The following is a 24,390-nucleotide window of genomic DNA, read 5'->3' as shown; positions in this document are numbered from 1 at the left end:
TTGCAAATACCAGAACGTCGCCAAAGAGCGATAAACGATAGACGCAACATTTAGAGCACACAGCCTGACAACCCTGCCCCTGCCTCTTCGCTCCAACTCTGGCTCTTGCTTCGATTGTAATTGTATATATATATATCCCTACCATATATATATGTCCAAGTGTAGAATTATCACTTTTTTGTTGCCGAAAAACAGTGTTCCGTGTTGAGAGGCGAGGGCGCCATCCTAAATGGCATTACACGACCGCCGGGAGCGAGCCGAGCGACCAACGAATAGCAAGAAGAGCAAGTGCCCGCAACTCAGACCGTGACTCCGCCAGCGTATCCCAGACTCCGACTCCTCTCCGTAGACGGCCAGGAGTCGTCGCCGCTGGCAAGGAGGCCCTAACCCCTGGAAGCTCCCGATTCGGTGTGCAGCTAGTGGAGCACCATGTGCGAGGTGTGCGCCGACTTCCAGAATCTCCTGGAGCTCTGTAAGTGAAAAGTGCACCGCGAAAAAAAAAATATAGAATGAAGACGAGCACCGGAGCCCCTGCCCCTTCTTACACATGGTATTCCGAATTCCTTTTGCAGATGAGGTGCGCGTGGCCAGCTCGGATCTTAAGTTCCAGCTGCTGCTGAAGAGCGAGATCGAGACCACCTTTAACTACATCCAGTCGTGGCCGCAGCGTCAGTGCATGTGCCTGTACCGGGACACCAAGAACTATGACCGTTTCAACCTGGTAGTGCAGTCGCTCATCTGTCTGACGGTGCAGCATCTGAAGCACATCGACCACCTCATCGATAACTACAAGCGACTAACGGCCAGTGCTGCCCAGGTGGTGGCCCAGGCCCAACAGCAGCGAGAACAGCAGCGTGACGAAGCGTCAGCCCAGGCAGAAGCAAAGGAATCATCCGCGCCAGCGGAAGAACCTAAAAAGGAGGAGCCATCTGGATCCGCCGGTGAAGAGGCTCAGGGCTCCGGCGATGGGCCAGCCAAAAAGCCGCCAATTGGCCCCTGCACTCCCCCTCCCCCGCAAACGTCCAATCCTCAGCACAAATCCCACCTGCAGTACACAGAGGAGCCCTGGATCCTGCCAGAGGTGGAGAAACTGTTGGTGCTCGTCTCAAAGGTGTTCCTGCTCAACTTCCCACTGTACATCGCGCACAAACATGGCATGCACTCTCGGCTGGACGACCTGCAGGCTGAGGAGGCCCACCACCTGGCCCTCATCTGCGATCTTCACGACAACGACCTGCCCATCTACCTGCTGCGGAATGTGAGCCTCTTCTGCAACTCGGGTGGCTTTGGCGCCATGTCGCTGTGCTTCGAACATCCCGATCTGCCAGTGTCCACCGCTCACTCGATGACCGCTGCCGTCTCAAATGTGAAACTTTGGCTAAACTATCACTGTAATACGCAGCTCTTCGTGCCGCTGCGAAGTCGGATACTGCAGTACATGTGCAAGCTGTCGGATCAGAGCCTCCGATCTGCCGCTACACGCGCGATGGCCGATTTTGTGTGGTCCTCTATGCGGGACCCACTGGATGTTGCTGTCAACTTCGACACCGAAGGATTGGCCCTGGCCTTTAAGTACTTTACATCGACCACGCTGACCATGCGACTGGCAGGTAGGTCCTACGATGTTGACATACTTATTTTAGACATTTCGAACAATGCTGAAATATTATATTTATTTATCAATAAATATTATATAAGAGTAAATGACTTTAAATATTTTCCAGGCATGGCCCAGATCAACGCACACATTAATCTATTTAACGAGATCTGCACCACCGAAACGATCAACGAAGTGGAGCTGTTCGGGCAGCGCATCGCGAACTGGTTGACTGAAAATCATATTGTGCAGCACCTGTTTGGCCCGAATCTGCACGTAGAAATCGTTAAACAGGCACACGTGCTGCTCAACTTTTTGGCGGTAGAGAACCAGATCTCTGAAGAGGACATTAAGCTGATCTGGCAAGCCACCCAGTTGAAGCACTGCTCAAAGACGATCTTCGACATCCTGCCTTCGCTGGTGAAGAACCTGACCCCGCGCCCGGCAATGCACCTTTACTCCCTCCTTTGCCGCATGGATCCCAAGGAGCACACTGAGCAGAGCATATACATAGCCTCAGCGCTAACGAAACAGCTGTGGACTCGTGATACCTCACGCAGCCAGATGAACCTGATGCAAGACCACCTGCTGGGGTCAAACGTCACCGCTTCCAGCTCTGACAGCGGCAGCATTGAGGGAAGCAACACAGAGGACGACCACGTTGGCGCCGACGACAGTAGCATTGCCAGCGGTGGCGGCGGCGGAGGTGTCGGTAACAAGAGTCCAATCGATGGAGTTACTCCATGCAAGCAGGCTCGGCACAGGCGTCACATCTGTGACCCCACCACCGAGAAGGGAAAGCAGATAAGTCCCGAGGATATGGGCAAAGTGGACTTGGTGTAAGTAAAAAAGCTTTTCTAAAAATTTAAAATGTATTGACGTAATAAGTATCACCTATTTTACCAATTTACCCAGGAACAAACGCATTGTGAATATTATCGACAACACAAGCAGCGAAGAGGAGCTGCAATCCCGGGCCGCACTGGAGCTGCACCTGCATCGCAGCCGCAAAAAGACAAGCAACAAGCGACGGCGACAAAAAACCAACAAGCAGATCATTCTGCCCCATGAGCTGGTCGAGATTTGGGACGGAGTTGAAGATGTGCCCAGCAGTGACGAGGCAGATGGCGAAGCCGATGGTGATGGCGAGGGCGAACTTCTAGCGGACAGTGACGAGTGCAGCGATGGTGCTACAAGTCAGCTGGTGCCCGACGCCGTGCTAAAGCATTTGCAGGGAGAGGGACCTTTTATCAGGGCCATCGAGACCAATATCAATGAGCTGCTTAGTGGTGCCGAGAACGATGGCAGCTACTCATCCCCGATGAGTAACAAATCCGAGAAGAACCTGGCTGACTTCGATGACGAGGACGTGTCGCCTTGCGAGGAGGAGCTGGCCCAGCTGGTCAGCTCCCGCGCGAATTGTTCGGACGTTCCACCAGCCTTTGCAGCCGCGGCCGCCGCCATGATGGTGGCCCAGTCTGCGATGGCCCTTCAGAAGTCTGGTGAGTCGAATGTGGCTGCTGCTGCCGCTGCTGTGGCCGCTGCTGCAGCAGCTACCGGAACTGCTCAGCAAACGCTGGTGGCGATGAACCGGCAAGCCAGCGTTGCTGCAGCTGCCGCCGTGGTTGCTGCGGCCAAGGCAAAGTCAGACTCAGATGTCGATCTGATGGAGGTGGTTTCCGGCGGAAAGCAGCACCATTCACCAAAGGCAAGCCAGGGCAGCTCTACGTCCGGGAGTACACCGGTGCAGCCCTCCTTCAAGCTAAATGATGTCTGCCAGCCTGGAAACACACTACTCTGGGATTTGCTTCAAGACGATAAAATTGTAAGTTGTGTTGGTTTTTGTTGTCCTTGAATCCCATGTAATGTCAATTTTACCTTGCAGGGCCAACTGGGGGAGTCTCTGGCTCTAGAGGCAGAGAAAGCTCTGGCCACTCTCCTGTGTTTCAGCATGGACCGCCAACTGCGAACGAAATTCATCGAGGGTTGTCTCTATAACGTCGCCAACAACCGGAGCGTTATTGTCAGCCTGCGACTGCTGCCCAAACTGTTCGCCTCGTTCCAACAGTTTCGACCCTCGGACACGCACTCTATGACGCTGTGGGCAGAGCGAAATCACCGGATGATGCAGTGCTTTTTCAATAATATACGTCACTATGCGCGTCGCCATGCCGAGGTACTGATCACCCAAAACGGAGAGCAGCAGCAGCAGCAGCTGGGCGGACAACTCTACTCACACAAGACACAAGTTTCTGTAAGACTGCAGTTCCTATCATCGATATTCTCGACGGTAGGATCCCCGAAAAGCTTCCGCCTAACGCTGGAGCAGCTTGACGCGCTATGGGAGTGGCTGGCCCACGATCCGGAGTGTGCCGACTGCTACTTTTCGTGGCTGCAGGCACAGGCCAAAGGCGGTGATCAGCATGCTTTGGGCATTGAAGCACTGCAGCATTTGTATTTGAAGAAACTCCCAGAGCTGCGACCGGAGGAGTTCTCTATGGTTGCGTTGGGACTATTTCAACAGCTCTGCAGCTTCGCCCGCATCGCCATGGCCGAGTACGACAATCATAGCGACCAGATCTCGGCGAGCGCCAGTGCCGTTGGCATGTACCATCTTTGGAAGATCGCGTTGCGGGCCCAGAGCAACGATGTCTCTTTGGCGGCCATACAGTACATCAACATGTACTACATGGGTCAACAATTGCGCCTGGAGAAGGAGTTCGTTTCCCAGTGCATGGAAAACCTAGTTCAAGCGGCCACTGCTTTGGAAAGGTGAGTTGAACTAATTCTCCTTTTACACTATTTTTCTATTTCTGTATTCCTTTAGCATCGATGATGAGAATGCGTTGATGCGTGTCCAGCGTGGCCTGCTCTTGCTAAACACCCATTTGGATACCTTCCGGCGTCGCTATGCGTTTCATCTGCGCCGCTGGGCCATCGAAGGAAAAGGGATTGGATCGCACAGCAACCTTAAAAATGAAGGAGCGGGTCCACCACTACGAATAGTGCTGCAACAGGCAGGACTTTCGGAAAAAAGCCTTTTGCAGATGCACGCGTGTGACTTAATCGCCGACCTCAAGGCGGAGGTGTCAAAGTGGTGGGAGAGCCTCCAAACTGGACTAGCTGCTCCTGTGCTCGGTCTGCTGCTCAGCGATGGACCGCTACGTATTATCACACAGGGACAGGAGTTGACCTCGGATTACGATGAACGGAGTTTAGGAGATGCTGGATTCAAGGATAACCAGATCGTCTACGTATCGTTGGGTGGACGTGGAGCCAGGCGAAAGGAATCCAATTTGGAGCACCCGTCTATGCTGCCGCCCCCACCAAAGGAGTGTTTGCCCACGGTGCTCCTGCTGCAGCCAAAGTACTTCGAGAAGCTATTTTGCCTGATGCAGACCCTGGGCGATATGCAACCACAAGCGTCGACTGTAAATCCCCAGCATCACACAAAGGCGCAATTGCTCTCGCGACGCGTATGGGATATCCTCGCCATGCTGCCAACCAATCCGCACATTCTAGACGCCTTTAAGAGTCTGGTTACGAACCTAAGCGAACTCGAGCAGCTGGATGCTGGCGGAGAGGAGGAGCAACTGGCCACCAAACGCAAGCAGATCAAGCAGAAGTTCAGAGATCTTCTCGATCCGAACAACCTGCAAAAGTTCATGTACTCCCTCCATATTGTGGAGAGTTTGGCCCTAACCAGCTCCAGACGCGGCGAATCCAACGGCAATGTGGCCATGGGACATCCACCGGAACAGGTACGAGTGAAGAAATCCTCGATGGGAAGAAGGAGAAATAGCAACGAGCAGCCGCCACCACCGCCGCCAGAGGTCAAAATGAGCAAGGAGCAACTGTGCGAGCTGGAGCCCCCACTGACGCCCACACCCTCGACTGGCTTGCAGGATGTGGAAACGGAGGCCAGCAGTAGTAGCGGTGGCGACAAAGAAAACCAACCGAAACAACACAGCAAGCGTCAGAAGAAAGGCGATACCTTTGAACAGGAAAAGGAACGCCCAGTGGGTTGCTCCACGCCGCCGTCTCCAACTCCTCCGCCACCAGCACTTTCGGTGATGGAAAGAGGTGACAATAAATGGAGTGAGGCATTCGTCAAATGTGGTGGCCTTCGTCATCTGTACGAAATCTTCAGTGAGGGCCAACTACAGCAAAGCGCACATCCCAAGGAGTTGGCTTTAAATGAATGGCGGCACGATTGCCTGGCCAGCCTGCTGCGCATCCTCTGGCTTTTGGGATTCGAGGAACTTCAGTCGGCGGATGCCCATGTTCTGATGTCACGTCCGCACCCGTTTATGCTTCAGTTGATGGAGGTACCACAGTGCCTGACCCGACTCTCATCGATCCTTAACGACGAAGTTCACCAGCAGCATCAGGCTTCTTCGGCCAATCCACTGGTGTTCCCCTATCAGTTCCAGCACTTGCGCACTGGCTTTTGGGGCAGGGCCCAGCTCATCCAGTTCGCTATGAACATCCTAGTGAGTTTTGTGCACGCCTCAGCGGAAGCAAGAAGGCTTCTCTGGGCCCCGACTGGTACTGAACACTGTCGATGGCTGCAGAAGTTCATCCTGGAGGATCCTGAACCGGCAGTGCGGCGTGAGATATGCGCTGGCCTTTATCGCATTTGCTTAGGAAACGCACATAGCTATCGCCTCTTACTAGCACCACTGCTACACAAGCTCATCGCCCTGTTGCCATTGGCTGAGCAGATGAGCTCTGGCACCCAGCACACACAGTTTTTGCTCTCGGAAGAGGGCAAGGATCCCTACGGACCCGCCTGCCGTGACTACTTTTGGCTGCTGGCCAGATTGGTGGATACTCTCTCCCCGGAAATGGTGGCCGAGGAGCACATCGACATTGAAATGCTGTGCGAAAGCATCTCGCAGAGCATTCTCACCCGAGAGTATTATGAACTGCGCCATGGTTACCAGGACGATGGCTTGGTGGGTCTCTTAAATCTCATGTCCAATTTGATCAAGTACGACACCACATTCAAGTACACTCCCAAGGCGTTATCCTTTATTGAGCAGCTGATTGGCTTCCTGTTTGACATGCCCTCGCCGGCAGATCGCCAGAAGCCCAAGTGCAAGTCGGCGTCGTCTCGAGCATCTGCCTATGATCTGCTGGTTGAACTATGCCGTGGCTGCGCCAAGAACTATGCATATCTGCACGGTCGTCTGTTGGCACAACACAAATCCGGACCCAAGCAGCCGTATCCCTGGGACTATTGGCCGCGCGACGAAGGCAGAGCTGAGTGCGGATATGTGGGGCTAACTAATTTGGGAGCCACTTGCTATATGGCCTCTTGCGTCCAGCACTTGTACATGATGCCACAGGCGCGAGCAGCTGTTTTGCGAGTTCCACCCACCGCCGCCCGTAAGCATGGACCCACACTTCTGGAACTACAACGGATGTTTGCCTACCTATTGGAGTCGGAACGGAAGTCTTACAACCCGCGAAGCTTCTGCCGGGTGTACCAGATGGATCACCAGCCGCTAAATACGGGAGAGCAAAAGGATATGGCAGAGTTCTTTATCGATTTGGTGTCCAAGCTGGAAGACATGACGCCTGACTTGAAGCACCTGGTGAAAAGGCTCTTCTGCGGATCCCTGAGCAACAATGTCGTCTCCCTGGATTGTGGTCACGTTTCCCGCACGGCCGAGGACTTTTATACGGTTCGCTGCCAGGTTGCAGACATGCGCAATCTGCAGGAATCCCTGGACGAAGTCACCGTTAAGGATACCCTCGAGGGCGACAACATGTACACCTGCTCGCAGTGCGGCAAAAAAGTACGAGCCGAGAAGCGGGCTTGCTTCAAGAAGCTTCCCCAGATCTTGTGCTTCAACACCATGCGCTACACCTTTAATATGGTCACCATGCTCAAGGAGAAGGTCAACACGCACTTTTCCTTTCCACTGCGCCTGAACATGTGTCACTATGTGGAGAAGACCTTGATGCCGCAGCAGTACAAAGAGGAGCGAGAGAGGCGCCAAAGGGAGAAGGAAGGAGCAGATGGTGGAGGCGATGGGAACGACAACGAAAAGGCAGAGGCCACGCTAGATGCCGATATTGAAGAATGCTACGAGTGAGTATTTCATATTATTTGGTATCTTAATTAACAACACTAATGCCCACGTAAACAGGTATGAACTGGTGGGCGTCACTGTTCATACGGGCACAGCGGATGGCGGCCACTACTACAGCTTTATAAAGGAGCGGACGAAGACCAGTTACCATACCCACGAGCGTTGGTTTCTTTTCAACGATGCCGAAGTGAAGCCTTTCGATCCCTCACAGATAGCGGCGGAGTGCTTTGGCGGTGAGATGACGGTAAGTAGTTTGTTACATTGGTTTTCGTGCACCTAACATTTATGTTTGATGTCTGCAGAGCAAAACCTACGACTCGGTGACTGAGAAATATCTGGACTTCAGTTTCGAGAAGACTAACTCTGCCTACATGCTGTTCTACGAGCGACGACTGCCAGAGCATCTGCAGCGCCGGCATTCTGAGCTGCTGGTTACACCCACGCCCAGTCCCACAGTGGAAGAGAAGTCCGAGGCGGAGGAGCCCACTAAAATGGAGACCAGTTCTAGCGAAATCAAAGCAGATGTGGATGTGGAAGTCGAAGATGAGGATAAGGACAAGGAGAAGCCAGCACAGACTGACACAGAGTCTAAGGAAACGCCTGCAAAAGAGGAGATAGCGGATGACAAATCGAAGCAGGATGAGCCTGAGGAAAAGGAAATTGAAAAGCAATCCAGAGAGTGCGAAAAGAAATCGGAGACGGACGAAAAGCCCACGGAGATAACGACCGTGAGCACTGAGGAGGAAAAGCAGCCAACAGCCAATTGTGATAATCAGCAGACAAGCAACAATAGCCACAGCAAAGCCAGCAACGATCATCAACCATCCACGTCGAAGGCTGCCCAGAAGCTACAACTATTTCGTCCATTGTTGAACAAGGAGCTCGAGGATTGGATTTGGCAGGACAATCGACAGTTCCTGCAGGATCGCAACATTTTCGAGCACACATATTTCAAGTGAGATTCGTTATACATTTAGTTATGCATTTAATTTTACCACAAATCTTGTTTTTTTCACAGCTTTATGTGGCAGATATGTGGGCACATACCCCAATCATTAATATCAGAGACGGACGTCACCTGCATGGCAGCCAAGTTGTCTGTGTCCTTTTTCATTGAGACTTTTATTCATGCTAAGGAAAAGGTGAGTTAATCCCCTCAGCAAAGCTGTAAGTGTGGATTTTAATCATACATCAATGTAGCCCACTATGGTGCCCTGGGTGGAGTTGCTGACCAAGCAGTTCAATGCCAGCCAGGAGGCCTGCGAGTGGTTTCTGTCGCACATGTCGCAGGAGCCCTACTGGCCGGTCCAGGTGCTAATCCAGTGTCCCAACCAAATGGTGCGTCAAATGTTCCAGCGTTTGGTAATCCATGTCATCCAGCAACTACGGTAAATACAATAAATAACAATAACATTAATTATGTTTATTAAACAATAATTAAATTTCCAGTGCCTCACATGCTGATATGTATCTGGATGTGAAGACAGACGAGGATGACAAGGAGTTAATAGGTCAATCCTCTTGCGTCACCCGTTTTATTGGTTCGCTCATCTCGCTCCTGGAGCACGGTGCCCGAGCGAACCTGAGGCACTTGTCCGAGTACTTTGGACTGCTTTGCGAGTTCTCACGGATGGGAGATGAGGAGGCCATGTACTTGCTGCGCATCGGTGTGCTCAAGAGCCTGGTCGACTTCTATCTGGGACACAAGCAAACAGACAGCGTAAGTTGATTAAACCAATTTTCGCATAGCATTCTTGTTTTGATGTTTCATTTTTCCATTGAGCAGATAGACATAAGCTCTGACAATGAAGACAACTCCTCTGAAGAGGCGCTGTCCGTGGAGAAGATGCGTCCGGCATCGCTGGACAAGATGATTGCTCTGTGCGCCAGCCTAGTGGAAAGATCAAGAGGAGCCGACTTCCGGCTGCGACTCTCGCCCAAAGACTTCTCTGCAATCGCCGGTGGCAAGGTTATACTCAAAAAGCTGGAAAGCTTTTAATCAATCTATCAAGCAACCATTCAAGCATGCCATATCTAATACCAATCACCTAACCAATCCATCAGTATTAATCCCGAACAAAATTTCCAAAAAAAAAAGCAAGATAAAAAAATTACCTTCGAATTCCATTTTTAATTGTTTTACGTGTGTTCAAAGTTTCCTGCATTTTTGTCAATTTTTGCTTATATTTCATAGGGTTTTCCATTTTTGTACCAACAAATAAAGGACGGCATTAATCCGCACCAGACAAAGCATTTAATACACGCGCTTTGTCGCTGGGATGAGCGCCTGGCCACGCAGATCATTGGCATGCTCTTCGCCTCGGTAACCAAGCACACGGAGCTGTGCGCGCCATTCTTCAAGCTGCTCACTCTGCTCACCGAGACGCAGGGCGGTCCAGTTGGCCTGCCTTGTTTCACCCAGTTGATCCTGCCACGAATGTGGGACGCGGCCGAGTACTGTCCACAGTCCGTGCTCGACTGGCTCTCGCTGCAGGCCACCAAGAACAAGATCGCCCACGCCTGGATACTTCAATCGGCCGAGAAGTGGCTCGAGCAATTCCTGCTGGCCCACGATAACACTCGTGTTCGGAACGGTATGATATCGGCGCTAACCTCTTGGGAGATCCTGTTAAATGGTCGGGTTTTATTGCAGCTGCCGCCTTTCTGCTGGTGGCACTGGTACCCTCCCAGCCTTTCAGGGCCAACTTCCGCGCCCACTCGCAACACAAGCTGCTGGCCCTCAATCCTCACAGTTATCGGTAAACTATTTGAAATATTGAATGATCTCTTATGCGATATATTAACTACCTTGCTTATGCTCCCGCAGCGACATAAATAGCGATGCCCAGGCCGTATTGCATCAGGTGATCACGCTGCTCCTGCGATTGCTGCGTCCAGCGCGCGTCTATGCGGATATCGGAGCCCATGGCACGACCAAGCTGACCGCGTACTTCAATCTGCTCAGCTATTGTATGGTTTCAAAGACTGAAAAACTAATGGCAAGTTTGGCAGCAGCACTTCCTCTTTCTTCCCGATATGTTCAGCACTAAATTGGTCCACTTTGTTGCCACTTACAGATAGGTTCGTACATGCGCTCCCTGTGGGAGCTGTTCCATCCACGTCTCTCGGAGCCCAGTGTTCCGGCCCATCACAATAAGCACGCACTATTAACATTCTGGCACCACTCACTGGTGGACTGTCCGGAGAATGCTGCCCAGGTGGCCAACTGCCCGGAGATTACGCGCAACATTGCATTTAATTATATACTGTAAGAATATCAATACTTAGGACTGGTACTTAACTTTATTAACATGCCTATTAACTGCTAGGGCCGATCATGATGACGCGGAGATAGTCACCTACAACCGTTCCATGCTGCCCGCCTATTATGGACTACTTCGTCTGTGCTGCGAGCAGAGCCGTGCACTCACACGCCAATTGTCCCAGCACCAGAACCTTCAGTGGGCATTTAAAAACATCACACCGCATCCCACGCAGTACGCGACCGCCGTGGACGAGCTTTTCAAGTTGATGGCTCTGTTCGCCACCCGTCATCCAGATGCCAGTGAACAGGAAAAGCTCGATGTGACCCAGTTTAGGAGGGCTGTGATTGTGTCCTACACCAGTAGTCTGGATGCACGAGTCTCCTGGTCCACGCTGATTAGTGCTCTTAAGATACTGGGTAAGTAGTTTACTCAAGTTCTAGAAAAATTACCAACTCTGATGCATTCCATTTCGTCTATAGTGGACAATGAGGAGGACCGTACGATGGTGATCTTCAACGGCGGCATTGAGATGTGTTTCGAGGCGCTGCACACGCTACATTCCATGCATCACGAGGCCACCGCCTGCCACGTGGCCGGAGACTTATTCGATCTCTTGGGAGAGATGCTACTCCTCCTAGCCACACTGCGAACCCGCACAGACAGTCCTGCGCAAAAGAAGCAGCAGCAACAACAGCAGCAGCTGGAGCAACAGTTGCAGTTGCAGCAGCAACAGATGCTGCAGAAACAGCAACAGCAGTCGCAGAGCCAAACGCAAACACCGCAGACGCCGCAGCAAAAGGAAAAGCAGCTGCAGCAACAAATGCAGCAGCACCTGCAGCTGCAACAATTGCAGCAAATGCAGTTCCAGCAACAGCACTTCCTGCGCCAGCAACATCAACACTCGGCGCTGGCAAAGGCACTGCCGGATGCAGTGAAGCGACTGGCCACGCTACTCAACACCTTCAATTCGCCAGAGATCAGTCGCATGGCCTTGGAGGTGCTCAAGGAGCTGGTGCGCAATCCCAGCCTGGAAACCATTGGCATTCTGGCGCCCATTCTTATCAACTGTCATCTGTCTGTGGCAAATGCTCCCAATGCGATCGGTCCTCTGGGACCGTATTTCCCGCGTCGCGGTGCGAAGCATACGCCTTGGCCATTGGGAGCCAAGAACTCACCCCGTCCACCGCGGCCCATGGTACAGATGTGCATCGCTCTGGCTGAGCTGACACCACGCGGTCTCGATGCCGATTACGACGTCCAGGTGGAGTCCTTTTACCGACCATACCATGACTTTATCGATGTCATGATGCGCATGTGCGTCAACACGGGCACTCTGAACGACACGCTAGTAAAGTTGCAATGCTTGGTGGCCATCGAGTCCACGCCGCTGCACTTCACCTATTTCCCCAAATTCTGGGTGGGCATACACAACAATGCTCTGACGCACAAGTGAGTATAAGATCTTTCTAAATATAAGAAAAATTGAAACTATACTCTCCACATTTTCTTTAAAGATACGTTGAGCTGCTGGTGAAGAATCAACTGTTGGTGGAGTACCTTCACAATGTCCTGAGGGACGAGCGGAGCATGTTGAAGGATGCCTGCGTTCGCGAATTTCTGGAGCTCTATTATCACAAGGTTGCCGCCCAGCTGCCAGTGGCACGTATGATCTACACAATCAACTATGGCATGCACTCCAAGGACGACATTGACGAGCTGTGTGGCGATCTGTTCGCCATCCGGATCATTGCCCAGGCCACTGGAGTACCGGCCTCAGTGCGCAAGGAGTTGCGAGGATCGCTGAGGGCGCTTCAGAACAAGAGCGAACGGTTTAGGAAGGAATCGGAGAGGGGTAAGTTTCGCGTTACCATTACCATGATAATTCTAAGAATAATGGAACTACTTGATTATGTTGAAATTGATAGAGCTTTCATCATCTCCCTATTTGCCAGATCCATTTCCGAACAAGAAGCAGAAACGTGACTCGCTAAAGATCAAGGAAAAGGAACACCCTCAGACGGAGAGCGAGAAAGACACCTCAACGGAGAACGACAAACCGTCAGATGTTTCCATGGAATCTAGCGGTAACGCGGAGCAAGTAACGGACAGCACAAAACCACCAACTCCTGCAGGCAGCGACGATGAGCAGATGGACAAAACTTCAGTTCCCTCGTCCGATGACGAGACAGAGCTGGAGGACGAGCTGCAGCCGACGCCCAAGCGCAACAAGAAGGCTTCGAATAAGAAGACCGCCCAGGATCGTCTCAACGAGGAGCGCGAGAAGCGACTTATCACGCTGATCACCATGGAATCGTATATCCAGAGCATTTTTGTCATCCTTAAGAGAGATGCCAGTGTTCCCAGTTCGGGAGCAACTAAGGAGCCCAGTGAGGAACCGTGTGGCGAGGCATCCACTTCGGCGGCTGCCGCTGTAAAGTTATCTCGCCCCAAAGGAGCCTGTACTCCGCCGGAGCCGATGTCCGATGCAAACGATACGCGTTGCAACGTAGATACTGAGACAGAGGCGGAGGCGGATGAGCAATCTCCGAAGACGAGCCAGACGAATGGTAGCCAACAGAACGAATCCCCGCCAGCGGCGACCAGTGCAGACACTGCACCCGCGAATCCTTCACCAGCTCCCGCGGCCGCCGTTGCGTCCACGTCCCAGGCGGCAAGTCCAACACAGATTTAGTTGTCATTCAACGATTTGCTCAGCATTTTGTTTTTCGGCAAGCCACTGGACTGATAATGGGCGCCGGCAGCTGACCACGGCTGAGCTCCTAACCTGTAAGAATTTTGTGGCCAAAGGTCATTGTTAGGTAACACGTAAGCAACCCAAGGTTGGTGCTAATGGTTGGGTTTGGGTGCGTACCCATGCACCCAAACACAAAAAATAAGAATCAGTCTAATGGCAAATCAGAGCGCCACAAGCTATATAGCTCCCATTCCGATGTTCGTTTTCGAGGAAGTGGAAAGTGCTGGGAGTTCGGCCTGCCACGGAAATCGGAAACTGGTTTTGGGGTTAATAGATTAACTAAGTATGTATCTTATCAACAAATAGCTATGTAACATTCAGTCCCGACACGCGAACAGCCCTCACATATATTCAATATATAGATATAAATGTAACTAGCTTAAGATTAACCAGCACGCAATGTCTCCCACACAGATAAGCGAAACCCGTAAGAGATCCCCTTTCAAATGGATGGCTAAAGTAAAGTTCTCAATTTGTTATGCCAAAAAAAAAATAAAAAAAAAGAAAGTTAAGCAGTTGAATCAGAGGCAGCAGCATTAGGACTACAAATTAAAAGTTTGAACGAGAGCGGTTGAAGAAGATCAATGAAACGGCTTACGAGACGCTAATATCTATATATGTTGTATCCATTAAGTATCATTTTTAAAAACGATGCCACGAACATTTGCTAACCAACTTTCCTCGCCTTTTCCCACGCCCCTACGCACCATAATGGATACGTTAGAAATGAACAGATATTATAATTATAGAACCTAACAAAACATTTTAAATATTGGATGATGTGTGTTAGAGCAAGAGTATGTCATAATCATTTTCAATGTAAATCGCATAACGCAACCAATCGAACGAAAAGTTTTTAGTTCACATCCGATAATGATAAATTGTAATGTTTAGCACGTAAGGAGTGTAGAGAGATTCGTTGTCCCACGTGAAACACAAAAGGACAAAAATTATAAGATTAACATAAAGGAAACTAACTGGCCAGCCCCGCAAAATGGGGCCGCATATATTGATAGTTTTAAGCAATCCCGAGAACGTAACGGGATCGTAATTCACACAATGTAATGTTGGGAAAACGAACAAAAAAAACACAGAAACACAGAAACAGAATAATAAGTTTAAATGATATGTAATTGAAACAACTGGCATTCACTTGGGCGGGCACTTGATTTTCTTGCAACCTGTTGCCTTTCGGGTCGTGTGTTCCATTCCGGATGATGATGCACCACAACACGCATGCGCTGCCGTAAATGTCAAATACCGGAAAATAGCCACCCCATGATGAATCAGTAATCAGTCTGTGAAAATTCAGTGTACCATTTGGATTTAAATTAGGAAAACGTTATATTTTATCTAAAAATTGCTCAAAATGCCGTGCGTTGGTTGTGGAAAAGGTGAGTTGCATCTCGATCAGAAGAAATCTTCTCCAGCAAATCAGTATAATCCAGATTGCAAGTGCACGCCGGAGAAGTGCTGCGAGAACTGCAAGTGCCAAAAACCCGGACAGTGTGGATGCAATCCGTCGAATGCCAGCTCCTCGGGCGGATGTTGCAAGAAGGATGGCGGCGACACGGCGGGCGGCGATGCCAAGTCAAGTTGCTGTGGCGCAAAGAAGTAGAAGCCCATCCCCATTAATGTCAGTAGTGGAAAAGCAAAATACGTTTTTCCATTTATTTTTCGATGGCCATAACTGCTAGTGAGCTGTTATCATTAAATACATTTATTGTTTAATCGAAACAAAACCAAGAGTTCTATAAATTTACTGCACAAGATAAACTAATGACCTATACCAGCATTGCTCCTCTGCGTTGAACTTTAATGGGTGGCAATGATTTCTACTTTAGTTCCTTCGTGTTTTTTTTTTTGTGATCTTTTTGTTTTATAAGTTTAAATAACAAAAGGTGGCAAAATTAGGCGCTTAGCAAACAACAACAATGTGCACTCTGTTTATACATAGATTGCTTATGGAATTCTATACCAAAGATGAGATAAGATGGAAAAGGAGGCGGGTAGTGGGGGAGGGAGTACGCCTTGGATGGAAATTAAACAAATTAAATTCGTTAGCGATTTCTTTATATTACAGCGTTAAATTTCATTTATCCGTTTCAGACGCATATCGTTTGTAAAAAAAACAATTTAAAATTTCACTTTTCAACAGACGAGCCACTTACTAATGATGCACTTACTCTTAAATATACGTAATATAGACCATCTACACTTCAATTAATGCAATATAAAAACAACTTCCTTTAAGGGCAATTAATAGCTAGACGTTTGTGTTTCCGGTTCTCACGCACTACAGAAGGGTTTAGATTTATACAAATTAGGGGGAGTCGTCCTTTCGAAAATCGAACCATTCTACTTGGTCCATGGACACCTAATTGCGCTTCGCTTTGCGCTTCTTGCGACTATTTGGCGCCTGGGAGGAGGAGGACGGGGCCGCTGGACTTTGGGTGCTGACTTGGGCCTTCTCTTCGTTGCTGCCGCCGAACTTGCGCCAGATGTTGTGGATGAAACCGTCGGCCTCGTTAATGTTGTTGCTCCTGTTTGATTTGCATGCCACATTGTTGTTGTTGTTATTATTATTGTTGTTGTTATTGGTTCTTGCCGACGGCGGCTGCGACGGCACCGGCTGCTGCGTCTTGTGCTGCGCTCCTTGGGCGTATTCTCATGACCGCTTCACCTTGCCATTGGACGCATTCACCGAGGTCTGGGTGCGGTAGGAGGCTGCGCCTCCGCCGACAGCCATTTCGGTCGCATGGGTGGCCACATGGTGGATGCCCTTCTCCATGCAGCCGTGATAGATGGGTCGCATGAACTGCAAGCATAGGGTAGGTTAGTACACGAACATCTTCGCTAGACTCCCAGCTACTTACTTTCTCCCACATTAGCGTTGCAAAGTCATCCAACTTGCCGCCAAAGTCGCTGAGCTCTCCGCTATATCTGGAATGGAAAAGTGATCGTTGGCAAGATTATCATCAAAAGCTCAAGCTGCATCAACCTACCTAATGTAGGCCCACAGAGCCAGCGTTAGAAGCGCCACACCCATGATCAAGTTGCAGAAGTTGGCGAACGTGTAAAGACCCACCAATCCAAATATGCCGCTGAGGATGTACATGATGACGGCGCAGGCGAAGTACACCGCCGGTGTCCGTGCCGCCTTAAAGATGTTCTTGCTCTCGTTGTGCGCTTGGTAGTTGGTGAAGACCTCCTCAAGATCATCTTCCAGTTGCTTGCGGAATTTCTCGGTGAACTCCTCGCCGCCCATCTTGCGCTTGGCGGCAAACTGAAACAGTGCCTTGTCCTTCACCCGCAGGTGCTCCGTCTGCAGATGGGCGGTGCTTAAGTACGGCCGCGTTCCACCGCACACCTCCTCCATGAGCTGTCCGTACAGCTCCTTGGCGGCGGCCACGGCAGTCAAATGGTTGGCCTCGGCGGTGGCCACCAGCATGCTCTTCGGCTCGGGCAGCTCGTTGCCCTTGTAGATGTTCATGTACGATTGGAAGTACTGGATGAGATCGCGGGCCCGCACCCGCTGTCCGCTGATCTCCTTGTAGACCAGGTTGTCCGGTGCCAGCAGCATGGGCACCAGGGAGCGCAGGCTGCTCTTGAACTCGGGCGTGATGTCCTGCAGCCGACCGTCGAATTTTGGATTGGTGGCCACATTGAGGCCTGGATGGGGCATCAGGAAGCAGGCCACCTCCGTGAAACAGGACGAAATGTGGCGACGCAGGGACTGAAGTTCTGGGTGCTGTTTGTCGGACACCTCCAGACGTCGTTTCAGAATCTTATCCCCGCCCAGTGCACCGTATTCCGCCTCGTAGGGAAAGCTCCAATCCCGGACGAGGAACTGCAGCCGCTGGAACGGCTTTTTGCCGGTGTCGGCCAGCGCGAGGCGACCATACTCGGTGAAGAGCTGCAGGTGCTGCAGGTCGTCCTCCTGGATGTTCTGTGACAGGTTGTATATCTGCACCGAGGACAGCATTGTGCTCAACGCAAAAACGGTGGCACAATCGCGCACCGTGCTCTGGCTGTCGAAGGCGCCCTGTGTGTCCAGCAGAATGATGGCTATCTTGTCGCCGTTGGGATAGTCGTGCAGGAATATGTCGGACCACATGAGAATGCCGGTGGTGTCGCGCTCAGAGCCGCCGCGCCAGGAGAAACCCTCCAGCGGATCTGATTCGCCTCCCAGCCAGTCTGTCGCATCGTGATGCACATACTAGAATGTTGTAAAGAGTTTGGTAAAAGGAAGATGCTTGTAGAGGCAGCAATTTCAAGACTCACCTTTGAATACATATAGCGCAGAAAGAAGTCCAGCAGGAAGCTCTTGCCCTTTCGGAAGGCTCCCGCCACGGAGACAACGCAGACGAACCGATCCTTGACCTCATCCCGCATGAGGACCTCACTCAACGCATCCTCGTTGAGCACAAATGTGTGCTCCTCGGAGGCGTTGATCACCTGCACTGCCGATCCGCCCATTATGGTGCTTGGAATCCTTGCCTGCTATCCCGTTTGCTGTCTCTGTGTTTCCGGCTGTTCTTGCCTCCGTTGGGGAATTCTTTCTTATTAATCTTTTGGATTTCGACCTGTCAACTGCAAACATAAACAGACAGCTAGATAAGTATGGAGAAAATGTCTGCTCGGGTTTTCAGCGATTTTTCCATTTCCGGCAAAGGGAAAATTTGCGAGTCTAGGCCAACATTTAATTGCGCAAGCCTTTGCGCCGTGAGTTCATTTAAATTTGGCACAGCCACGAGACACGAGCGACGGACAGAAAGGCCTGCAATTATGAGAGGTGGCCAAAAATAAACCCAAACATGCGCTGCTCCGCGATCGCAGAAGATGTCAGCGTCAACCGAAGGGGCACTATGTAAGCGGATTGTTCAGATGCGTGGGATATATGTACGTACCTATCCATCGGAGGAAAGGTACTTTGGTAGATGTGTAATCAATCAGTAATCAATATTTAGATGCAATCTTATCATTCAGTTAGCAATCTGGTTATGGCAATCTGGGTTCCAAACTATAAAATCAACTGTTTTTAAGAACAAACTAAACAGATCCGGCTGAAGACACAAGTATATAACTTAAAAGCATATGGTTTTGATAGTCACTTTAGAAATTAAGGCTACTGAATGATAAGAAAACCGGTTTGTTGAACTAATGACTAAACTTTCAACATTCATACAGATTTTACGATGTATTAAAGTAGTTTACAGCCCACATGAAACAAATTCCATCTTTTCAGGTACTCAAAATAACTTGGAAAGAAATTCATCGGAAACCGTTCTTTCAGTGATTTTATTAACCTTATTAAAGTTCTTGATTGATGTTTTGTTTTTTTGCAACACGATCACTTGTTCATCTGTTCCTTTTGGGTTTTACCACACCAAATGGGGAATATGTACTCAAAGGGTTTCCAAATCGGGTTAAACGAATTCAGCACAGTTGAGTGTTCGTATGTAAGCCGTAGGGAGCACATTAAAATTAATTTCCTTAGCTGCGCTGTGATGACGTCGACAACTTTTGTCGCGCTACGCAGTTTGACCACTTGAATTCTAATTGGAAGCGCAGCCAAAACAATTGGAGAACATACCACATTAAGAGAAGAGATCGGTGGGGAATTATGCCACACTCGCGATTATACAGGCCAAATAAAAGTTATGCTTGCGCCTAATTGGGTCCGATTCGGATGCGGAATGGGAATATGAATATAAATACACGACCAGCGCGACCGTCAACCAAATCAAACTGCAGCAACAACACGCAAGTCACCAATAAATCGGCTACCTTAATGGAATCGTGAAAAGAGAGAGCGAAGCGGTACTCTCTCTTTTTCGATCAACTCTCATTTGCCCTCGCCACATGGCAAAATAAGAATAGACACCGTGGTGAAAGGGAGGTGGGTAATGCAATTGGTCCGGCGGCAGCTGCAACGTTAGCAAAATCGCGTCTGTCCAATTAACACATTGCCACTTAATTAAGACCAACACTTGTCCGAGACTTTGGCGGGCTGAATGGGAATTTAAAATTTAAAATAACAATCACATCTGGCAATGCCGTTTGGAGCCAGGCTTGTCCAGCAGGTGTGTGAGCGGTGCCGCCAGATACGGGCGATCTTCGCATAACACCAGTTGTCCCACTTACACTTGCAGCTTTAGCAACTAGAGGGCGATGTAAACAAAGGTGTTGGAGAGTAACAGCAACAGTTGTGCGGCCTGCGTCGACGTCGGCAGAGCGATTAGTCAACTGGAAATGGAAACACGGTTGCCGAGAGCAACTACGGCAGTGGAAGAAGAAGAAGCAGCAGAAGCGCTTGGAAAATGTTGAGCGGGGAAAAAGAATAAAAAAGTTTTTAATTTGCCTAAATTGGCTGCCCGTGAAAAGTGTTTAATTGGCAGTCCTAGCCCCCCAAAGAAGCAACAAAAAGCCCAGGCGGATATCAGCCATCCGGCGTGCAGGAGCTGAGCTGCTCATTCGAGATTTGCAAGCCATGGAATGCGGTTCACACAGCGGACACCGCCCAATTCCGATTTGGCTTTCCAGCTGCCTCGTGGCCATGTGCTTGAGCCTTCCGCGAGGAGCAGCTGTCCCCCAGGAAGCACCTGCCTACTACTACGTCGGTTGCTACACGGCACGAACGGATCTTCTCCATGAATCGGTGTACGCCAAGACACCGCAGACCTGCATCGAGATCTGCGAGCATCAGGGCCACCACTATGCCGTGCTGGCCTCCGAGAAGTGCTTCTGTGCAAATGTCCTGGAGCCGCAGGAGCAACAGGATGAACAGCTCTGCAACACCCGCTGCCTGGCCAACAAGGCGCAGTATTGTGGCGGAGTCGGTGTGCACTCGTACTACTCCACCATACTGACCAAACAACCGGGACCGCATCATCTAAGGATCTCGAACAAAACGGAGAACAGTCTGACCCTCAACTGGGATGCGTACGAGGCGAGGAAACTGCTCCTGGCAGGCGGCGCGGAGGCAGTGCTTCCCAACCAGCTACTGGACAACTTCCTGATCAAAGCTCAGGTTCTGAAGACCTACTCCTCGCTGCCCGCCTTCCCGCAGCCTGAGTTTATGGTGCAGAGCACGGAAACGCAGTTTGAACTCACGGACTTGCATCCCGCCACGCTGTACAACGTATCCGTGAGAGCCATGTGCAAGGATGCCCCAGCAGGGCAATCTGAATGCGGGCAGGCCTCAATAGAAGCCACCACAGAGGTTGGTACTGCTCGAATACCAACGAGAATCCTAACCAAAATCTTTACTACTCCAAATTTCAGGTGGGCCTTCCAAGTCCCGTGCCAGCACAGCCCAAAATCCTCAGCAGGACTGAACGTACTGTCACTATAGAGCTGTCGCCCATTCGGAATGACAATGGACCGCTGAGCAAACTGCTCGTAATCGTGGAATACGTGGACAATGCCCTAAGTCAGCCATTCGATGCCCAGCTCCTGGGCAGCTGGCAGCAGGCTCAACAAGATGGAGTGCCCTACTACATAGCCGCCGAATTGGACTACGATCGACCGGAGGACAATCGCACCCGGCGCTTTGTGGTGGGGGATGGCAAGCGATACGGACGATTTGCCAATAAGCCGTTGGATCAACCAGATGCACATGTCCACATCAGTCTCGGATTGGTGAGTAATGCATTAAAATCGAATGAATATCTCTGTAACTATTTATATTCTAGGTGAGCACACTGGAGGGCGTTACCAAGACGATGTACAGTCGTGGAACCCACGACCAGCATGTGACATCCCTAGACGACTTTAGTTACGCCACCTTTGAGAAGGGTCAATCCTCGGTGGTGGCCCTGGCCGTCACCTGTGTGATATTCGGCACTTGCCTCCTGCTCAGTCTGATTGCCTACTTCTATCTGCGCTACAAGACCTGTCGCGGGCGACGATTGACTGGCGGCAATACGCACGAGATGACGCTGCAAACGCCCATAATCGAGCGGGAAAACAACGGATACATTGTCGAGGACGATCCACTGCCACACTCGCCGGAAAACTTCAAGCAGCAGCTGCAACAGTTGGTGGAGGGATTCGAACGGATACCAAGGAATGCACTACGTCTAAATGTGAACGATGTGATCGTAGACGGACGCTTTGGCGAGATTATAACCGGAAAGGTTTCCACAAACGATTTTGCTAGAGATTGCACCTTGCACGTGCTCTGCCTGGATGACCTGAATGGTACTGCACAGGCACAGTTGCTGAGAGAGCTACGTCAGTTGTCTCAATTGAAGCGCCAGGAGCATTTGCTGGATTTCTATGGCGTATCAGCGAGTCCCGATTGGTTCTACCTAATCTTCGAGCAGCAGCGCATGAGTCTAAAGAGAAAACTGGTGGAGAGTCGCCTGATGGCACCGTCGCCACGCTTGACTTCCTTGTCCGAGCAGCTAGTGCTACAGTGGATCTACGAGCTGGCCAGTGCCATGAATTATCTATCCAGCTGCCAGGTGGTGCATCGACAGCTCTGCTCGCACAGCGTCTTCGTGACCAGCGAGTTCAAGCTGAAACTGAGCGTCTTTGGACCGCTGCCGTACATGAACATCGCTCGCCAGCAGCCAGACCACAGCCGGTGGCTGGCTCCGGAGGTGCTGCGCCATCAGCATCACCATTCCACCCGTTCCGATGTCTGGTCGCTGGCCTGCGTGGCGTGGGAATGCTGTGCCCTTGGCGGCACTCCCTATGCCAATGCAGTGACAAGTACCCAACAGCTTCTAGAGGCCATTCGGGCTGCAGTCCGTCCGGCGCAGCCAGCCTACGTCTACGGGGATCTCTACCAGCTGCTGCTCAACTGCTGGCAGCTGGAGCCGAGCGAGCGGAGCAGCTTTGAGGACGTGGCCTTCGGAGTACGTCAGCTGATGACCTCACCGCGTCATGCCCTCAGTTTTGATCGAGTGGCCGGCGGACTAGACACCCTGCCTCCGTACCTGCCGCAACTGGAAGCCGTTGCGACGATGGGCTGAGTGCAGCCGAATAGAATAATTAGCTTTAGTCACCAAGAGACCACATTCGCATAGAGTAGATTTCGGTTCTGAGTCACTGCTGCTAAGTGAAAACATCACTTCATTTCGATTTTAGATGAGTTCACTTTCAGTGTTCTGGAGAGAAAATAATTTGTTTTAGAATTTACACATTGATTTAATAAAGCTCATAAATTGTTATTATCCACCATATAATATTAGAAGTGAGCATTTATAAAACACAATTTCATGTTTTGATTCTATTTAAACAACATCTATTGTTTATTGTTGATACGCACACACTTCCTACCTTAAATATATACAAATAAAACAGTGTTCTATGCCAGAGCTTATCAGATCTATAAGGTAGTTAATTGCTTATCTACAACCCGAAAGAAATGAACCGACTTTCCCCCACGCGAAACGAAGTTCAATCGAACGCGCGATAGATAAAAGACTACTGACAGTCTGGCCCCCAAAATTGTGTAATAAATTGAGGGATCCATGGTGAATGGATCTACCAACAGACCAGCGATTGTGATTCCCCCGCCGATCGCTGATGTTGCACAAACCAGACAAAAGCGAAAACTAAAAGCAAAAAAAAAACCAAGGGAGAGAGCCGCAAATGCGAAACTTTGATCGCTGGCGAGCAGCAATTAATAATAGAAAATAAACGGCGGCGTTGCTCGAGTGTGAGTGGATCAAAATTGACGATTAATCAGTTTAAAGGTCTTGCATTGCATCTATTGTTTGTTATGTTGTTTAAGAATTAATTAGGGAATTTGTTGGCAGCAGCCTAGATGCGGTTACATGCATTATTAGTCATACGAAATAGTAGGGCACAATATGTAAATTCTATTAGTTTTATAATGGATATAAACGATATGCTCTTTTTCAAATGTTCAAATGAAATGTTCAAATTTCATTATCAGTACTCGAAATTTCTCACTGTGTACAATCTTATCTAGGGATCCTTCCCAATAAAGATAAGCCATCGTTTCTCTTGTCGACGTGTAACTATTGGATCCACCAGAAAAACCCAAAGCACATGGCTCACCAGGAATTTAGAGCGACTTTCTTATAGAGTATATTGTAAATACGGTAAATGAAGCGCAACGATATCCATAGCGACTTTTGGACGCTTACCTTGCCCGCAATTCAAGGTGAAATGACGACGAACAATTGAAGTCACTGAAATGTGTATACATTCCGCGCAAATGGGCAATTATTATTAATAAATCAAGCTGAATGGCAGCTATCGGAATTCAGGGGCTTCGGCTGCCGACCATGCTTATGAATATGTGGAAGATGATGATGATGAGGTTCATCCGGAATTGGCCAACTTTGCGAGTGTTTTGCATTCGCCTGGTTAAATTGTTATTGTTTTTGTTACATATACACACATGGAGATTATGAGGAATCCAAGGAAACTGGTTGCTCACACACGCACACCAACACACTGCGACGGAGCCACTCACGCACACTACCAAGTGGTCGGCTAACTGCGCAAATAATGCGGCTTCTGTGTCGGCCTTTGTTACTCACTTTACTTAACCATTTATATCGGACACTGGACTCCACTGCGCTGCGATTTTTCGACACTTTACTAGCAGAAAAGTACGTATTTTGCTTGTGCTCTGCCAATGGTGTGACCGTACGCAGCTGGGCGCAAAATCCCCCATTAATGTGT

At 50.0% G+C, this 24,390-nt stretch overlaps 4 protein-coding genes across 7 annotated transcripts; 3 read left to right on the top strand and 1 right to left on the bottom strand.

Moving 5' to 3' along the window:
• The first annotated feature begins 34 nt into the window (after positions 1 to 34).
• Positions 35 to 14,852, top strand: LOC6607778 (ubiquitin carboxyl-terminal hydrolase puf). Of its 3 annotated transcripts, XM_032723524.1 has the most exons (21): positions 36 to 122; positions 196 to 472; positions 573 to 1,610; positions 1,725 to 2,436; positions 2,513 to 3,422; positions 3,483 to 4,369; positions 4,425 to 7,697; positions 7,756 to 7,942; positions 8,001 to 8,653; positions 8,717 to 8,840; positions 8,899 to 9,086; positions 9,148 to 9,418; positions 9,485 to 9,667; positions 9,893 to 10,292; positions 10,352 to 10,457; positions 10,526 to 10,697; positions 10,776 to 10,966; positions 11,028 to 11,380; positions 11,444 to 12,413; positions 12,479 to 12,816; positions 12,890 to 14,852. In XM_032723524.1, the coding sequence occupies exons 2-21, from the start codon at positions 430 to 432 to the stop codon at positions 13,654 to 13,656; spliced, it is 11,766 nt and encodes a 3,921-aa protein (XP_032579415.1). In that variant the 5' UTR covers positions 36 to 122; positions 196 to 429; the 3' UTR covers positions 13,657 to 14,852. The 3 variants fall into 3 exon arrangements, with proteins under 3 accessions (XP_032579416.1, XP_032579414.1, XP_032579415.1); XM_032723525.1 differs by having other exon boundaries at positions 35 to 472; positions 12,917 to 14,852; XM_032723523.1 differs by having other exon boundaries at positions 35 to 472.
• Positions 14,853 to 14,948: 96 nt separating this feature from the next.
• Positions 14,949 to 15,514, top strand: LOC6607777 (metallothionein-3). The gene is made up of 2 exons (XM_002032500.2): positions 14,949 to 15,113; positions 15,168 to 15,514. The coding sequence occupies exons 1-2, from the start codon at positions 15,089 to 15,091 to the stop codon at positions 15,335 to 15,337; spliced, it is 195 nt and encodes a 64-aa protein (XP_002032536.1). The 5' UTR covers positions 14,949 to 15,088; the 3' UTR covers positions 15,338 to 15,514.
• LOC6607776 (atlastin) lies at positions 15,389 to 24,362 on the bottom strand. 2 transcript variants are annotated; one of them, XM_032723534.1, is made up of 5 exons: positions 24,246 to 24,362; positions 18,004 to 18,312; positions 16,725 to 17,938; positions 16,596 to 16,662; positions 15,389 to 16,537 (listed from the first exon to the last, which is right to left on the bottom strand). In XM_032723534.1, exons 2-5 carry the CDS (start codon positions 18,196 to 18,198, stop codon positions 16,388 to 16,390), a joined length of 1,626 nt encoding a protein of 541 aa, XP_032579425.1. In that variant the 5' UTR covers positions 18,199 to 18,312; positions 24,246 to 24,362; the 3' UTR covers positions 15,389 to 16,387. The 2 variants fall into 2 exon arrangements, with proteins under 2 accessions (XP_032579425.1, XP_032579426.1); XM_032723535.1 differs by lacking the exon at positions 24,246 to 24,362 and adding an exon at positions 19,316 to 19,449.
• Positions 19,989 to 23,060, top strand: LOC6607775 (putative tyrosine-protein kinase Wsck). The gene is made up of 3 exons (XM_032723531.1): positions 19,989 to 20,944; positions 21,007 to 21,363; positions 21,417 to 23,060. Exons 1-3 carry the CDS (start codon positions 20,213 to 20,215, stop codon positions 22,701 to 22,703), a joined length of 2,376 nt encoding a protein of 791 aa, XP_032579422.1. The 5' UTR covers positions 19,989 to 20,212; the 3' UTR covers positions 22,704 to 23,060.
• Positions 24,363 to 24,390: the final 28 nt, after the last annotated feature.

This window comes from Drosophila sechellia, chromosome 3R (genome assembly GCF_004382195.2).
Source record: "Drosophila sechellia strain sech25 chromosome 3R, ASM438219v1, whole genome shotgun sequence".
NCBI lineage: Eukaryota > Metazoa > Arthropoda > Insecta > Diptera > Drosophilidae > Drosophila > Drosophila sechellia.
Note: the sequence above shows the minus strand (reverse complement) of the source record. Positions and strands in the feature narration are given on the sequence as shown.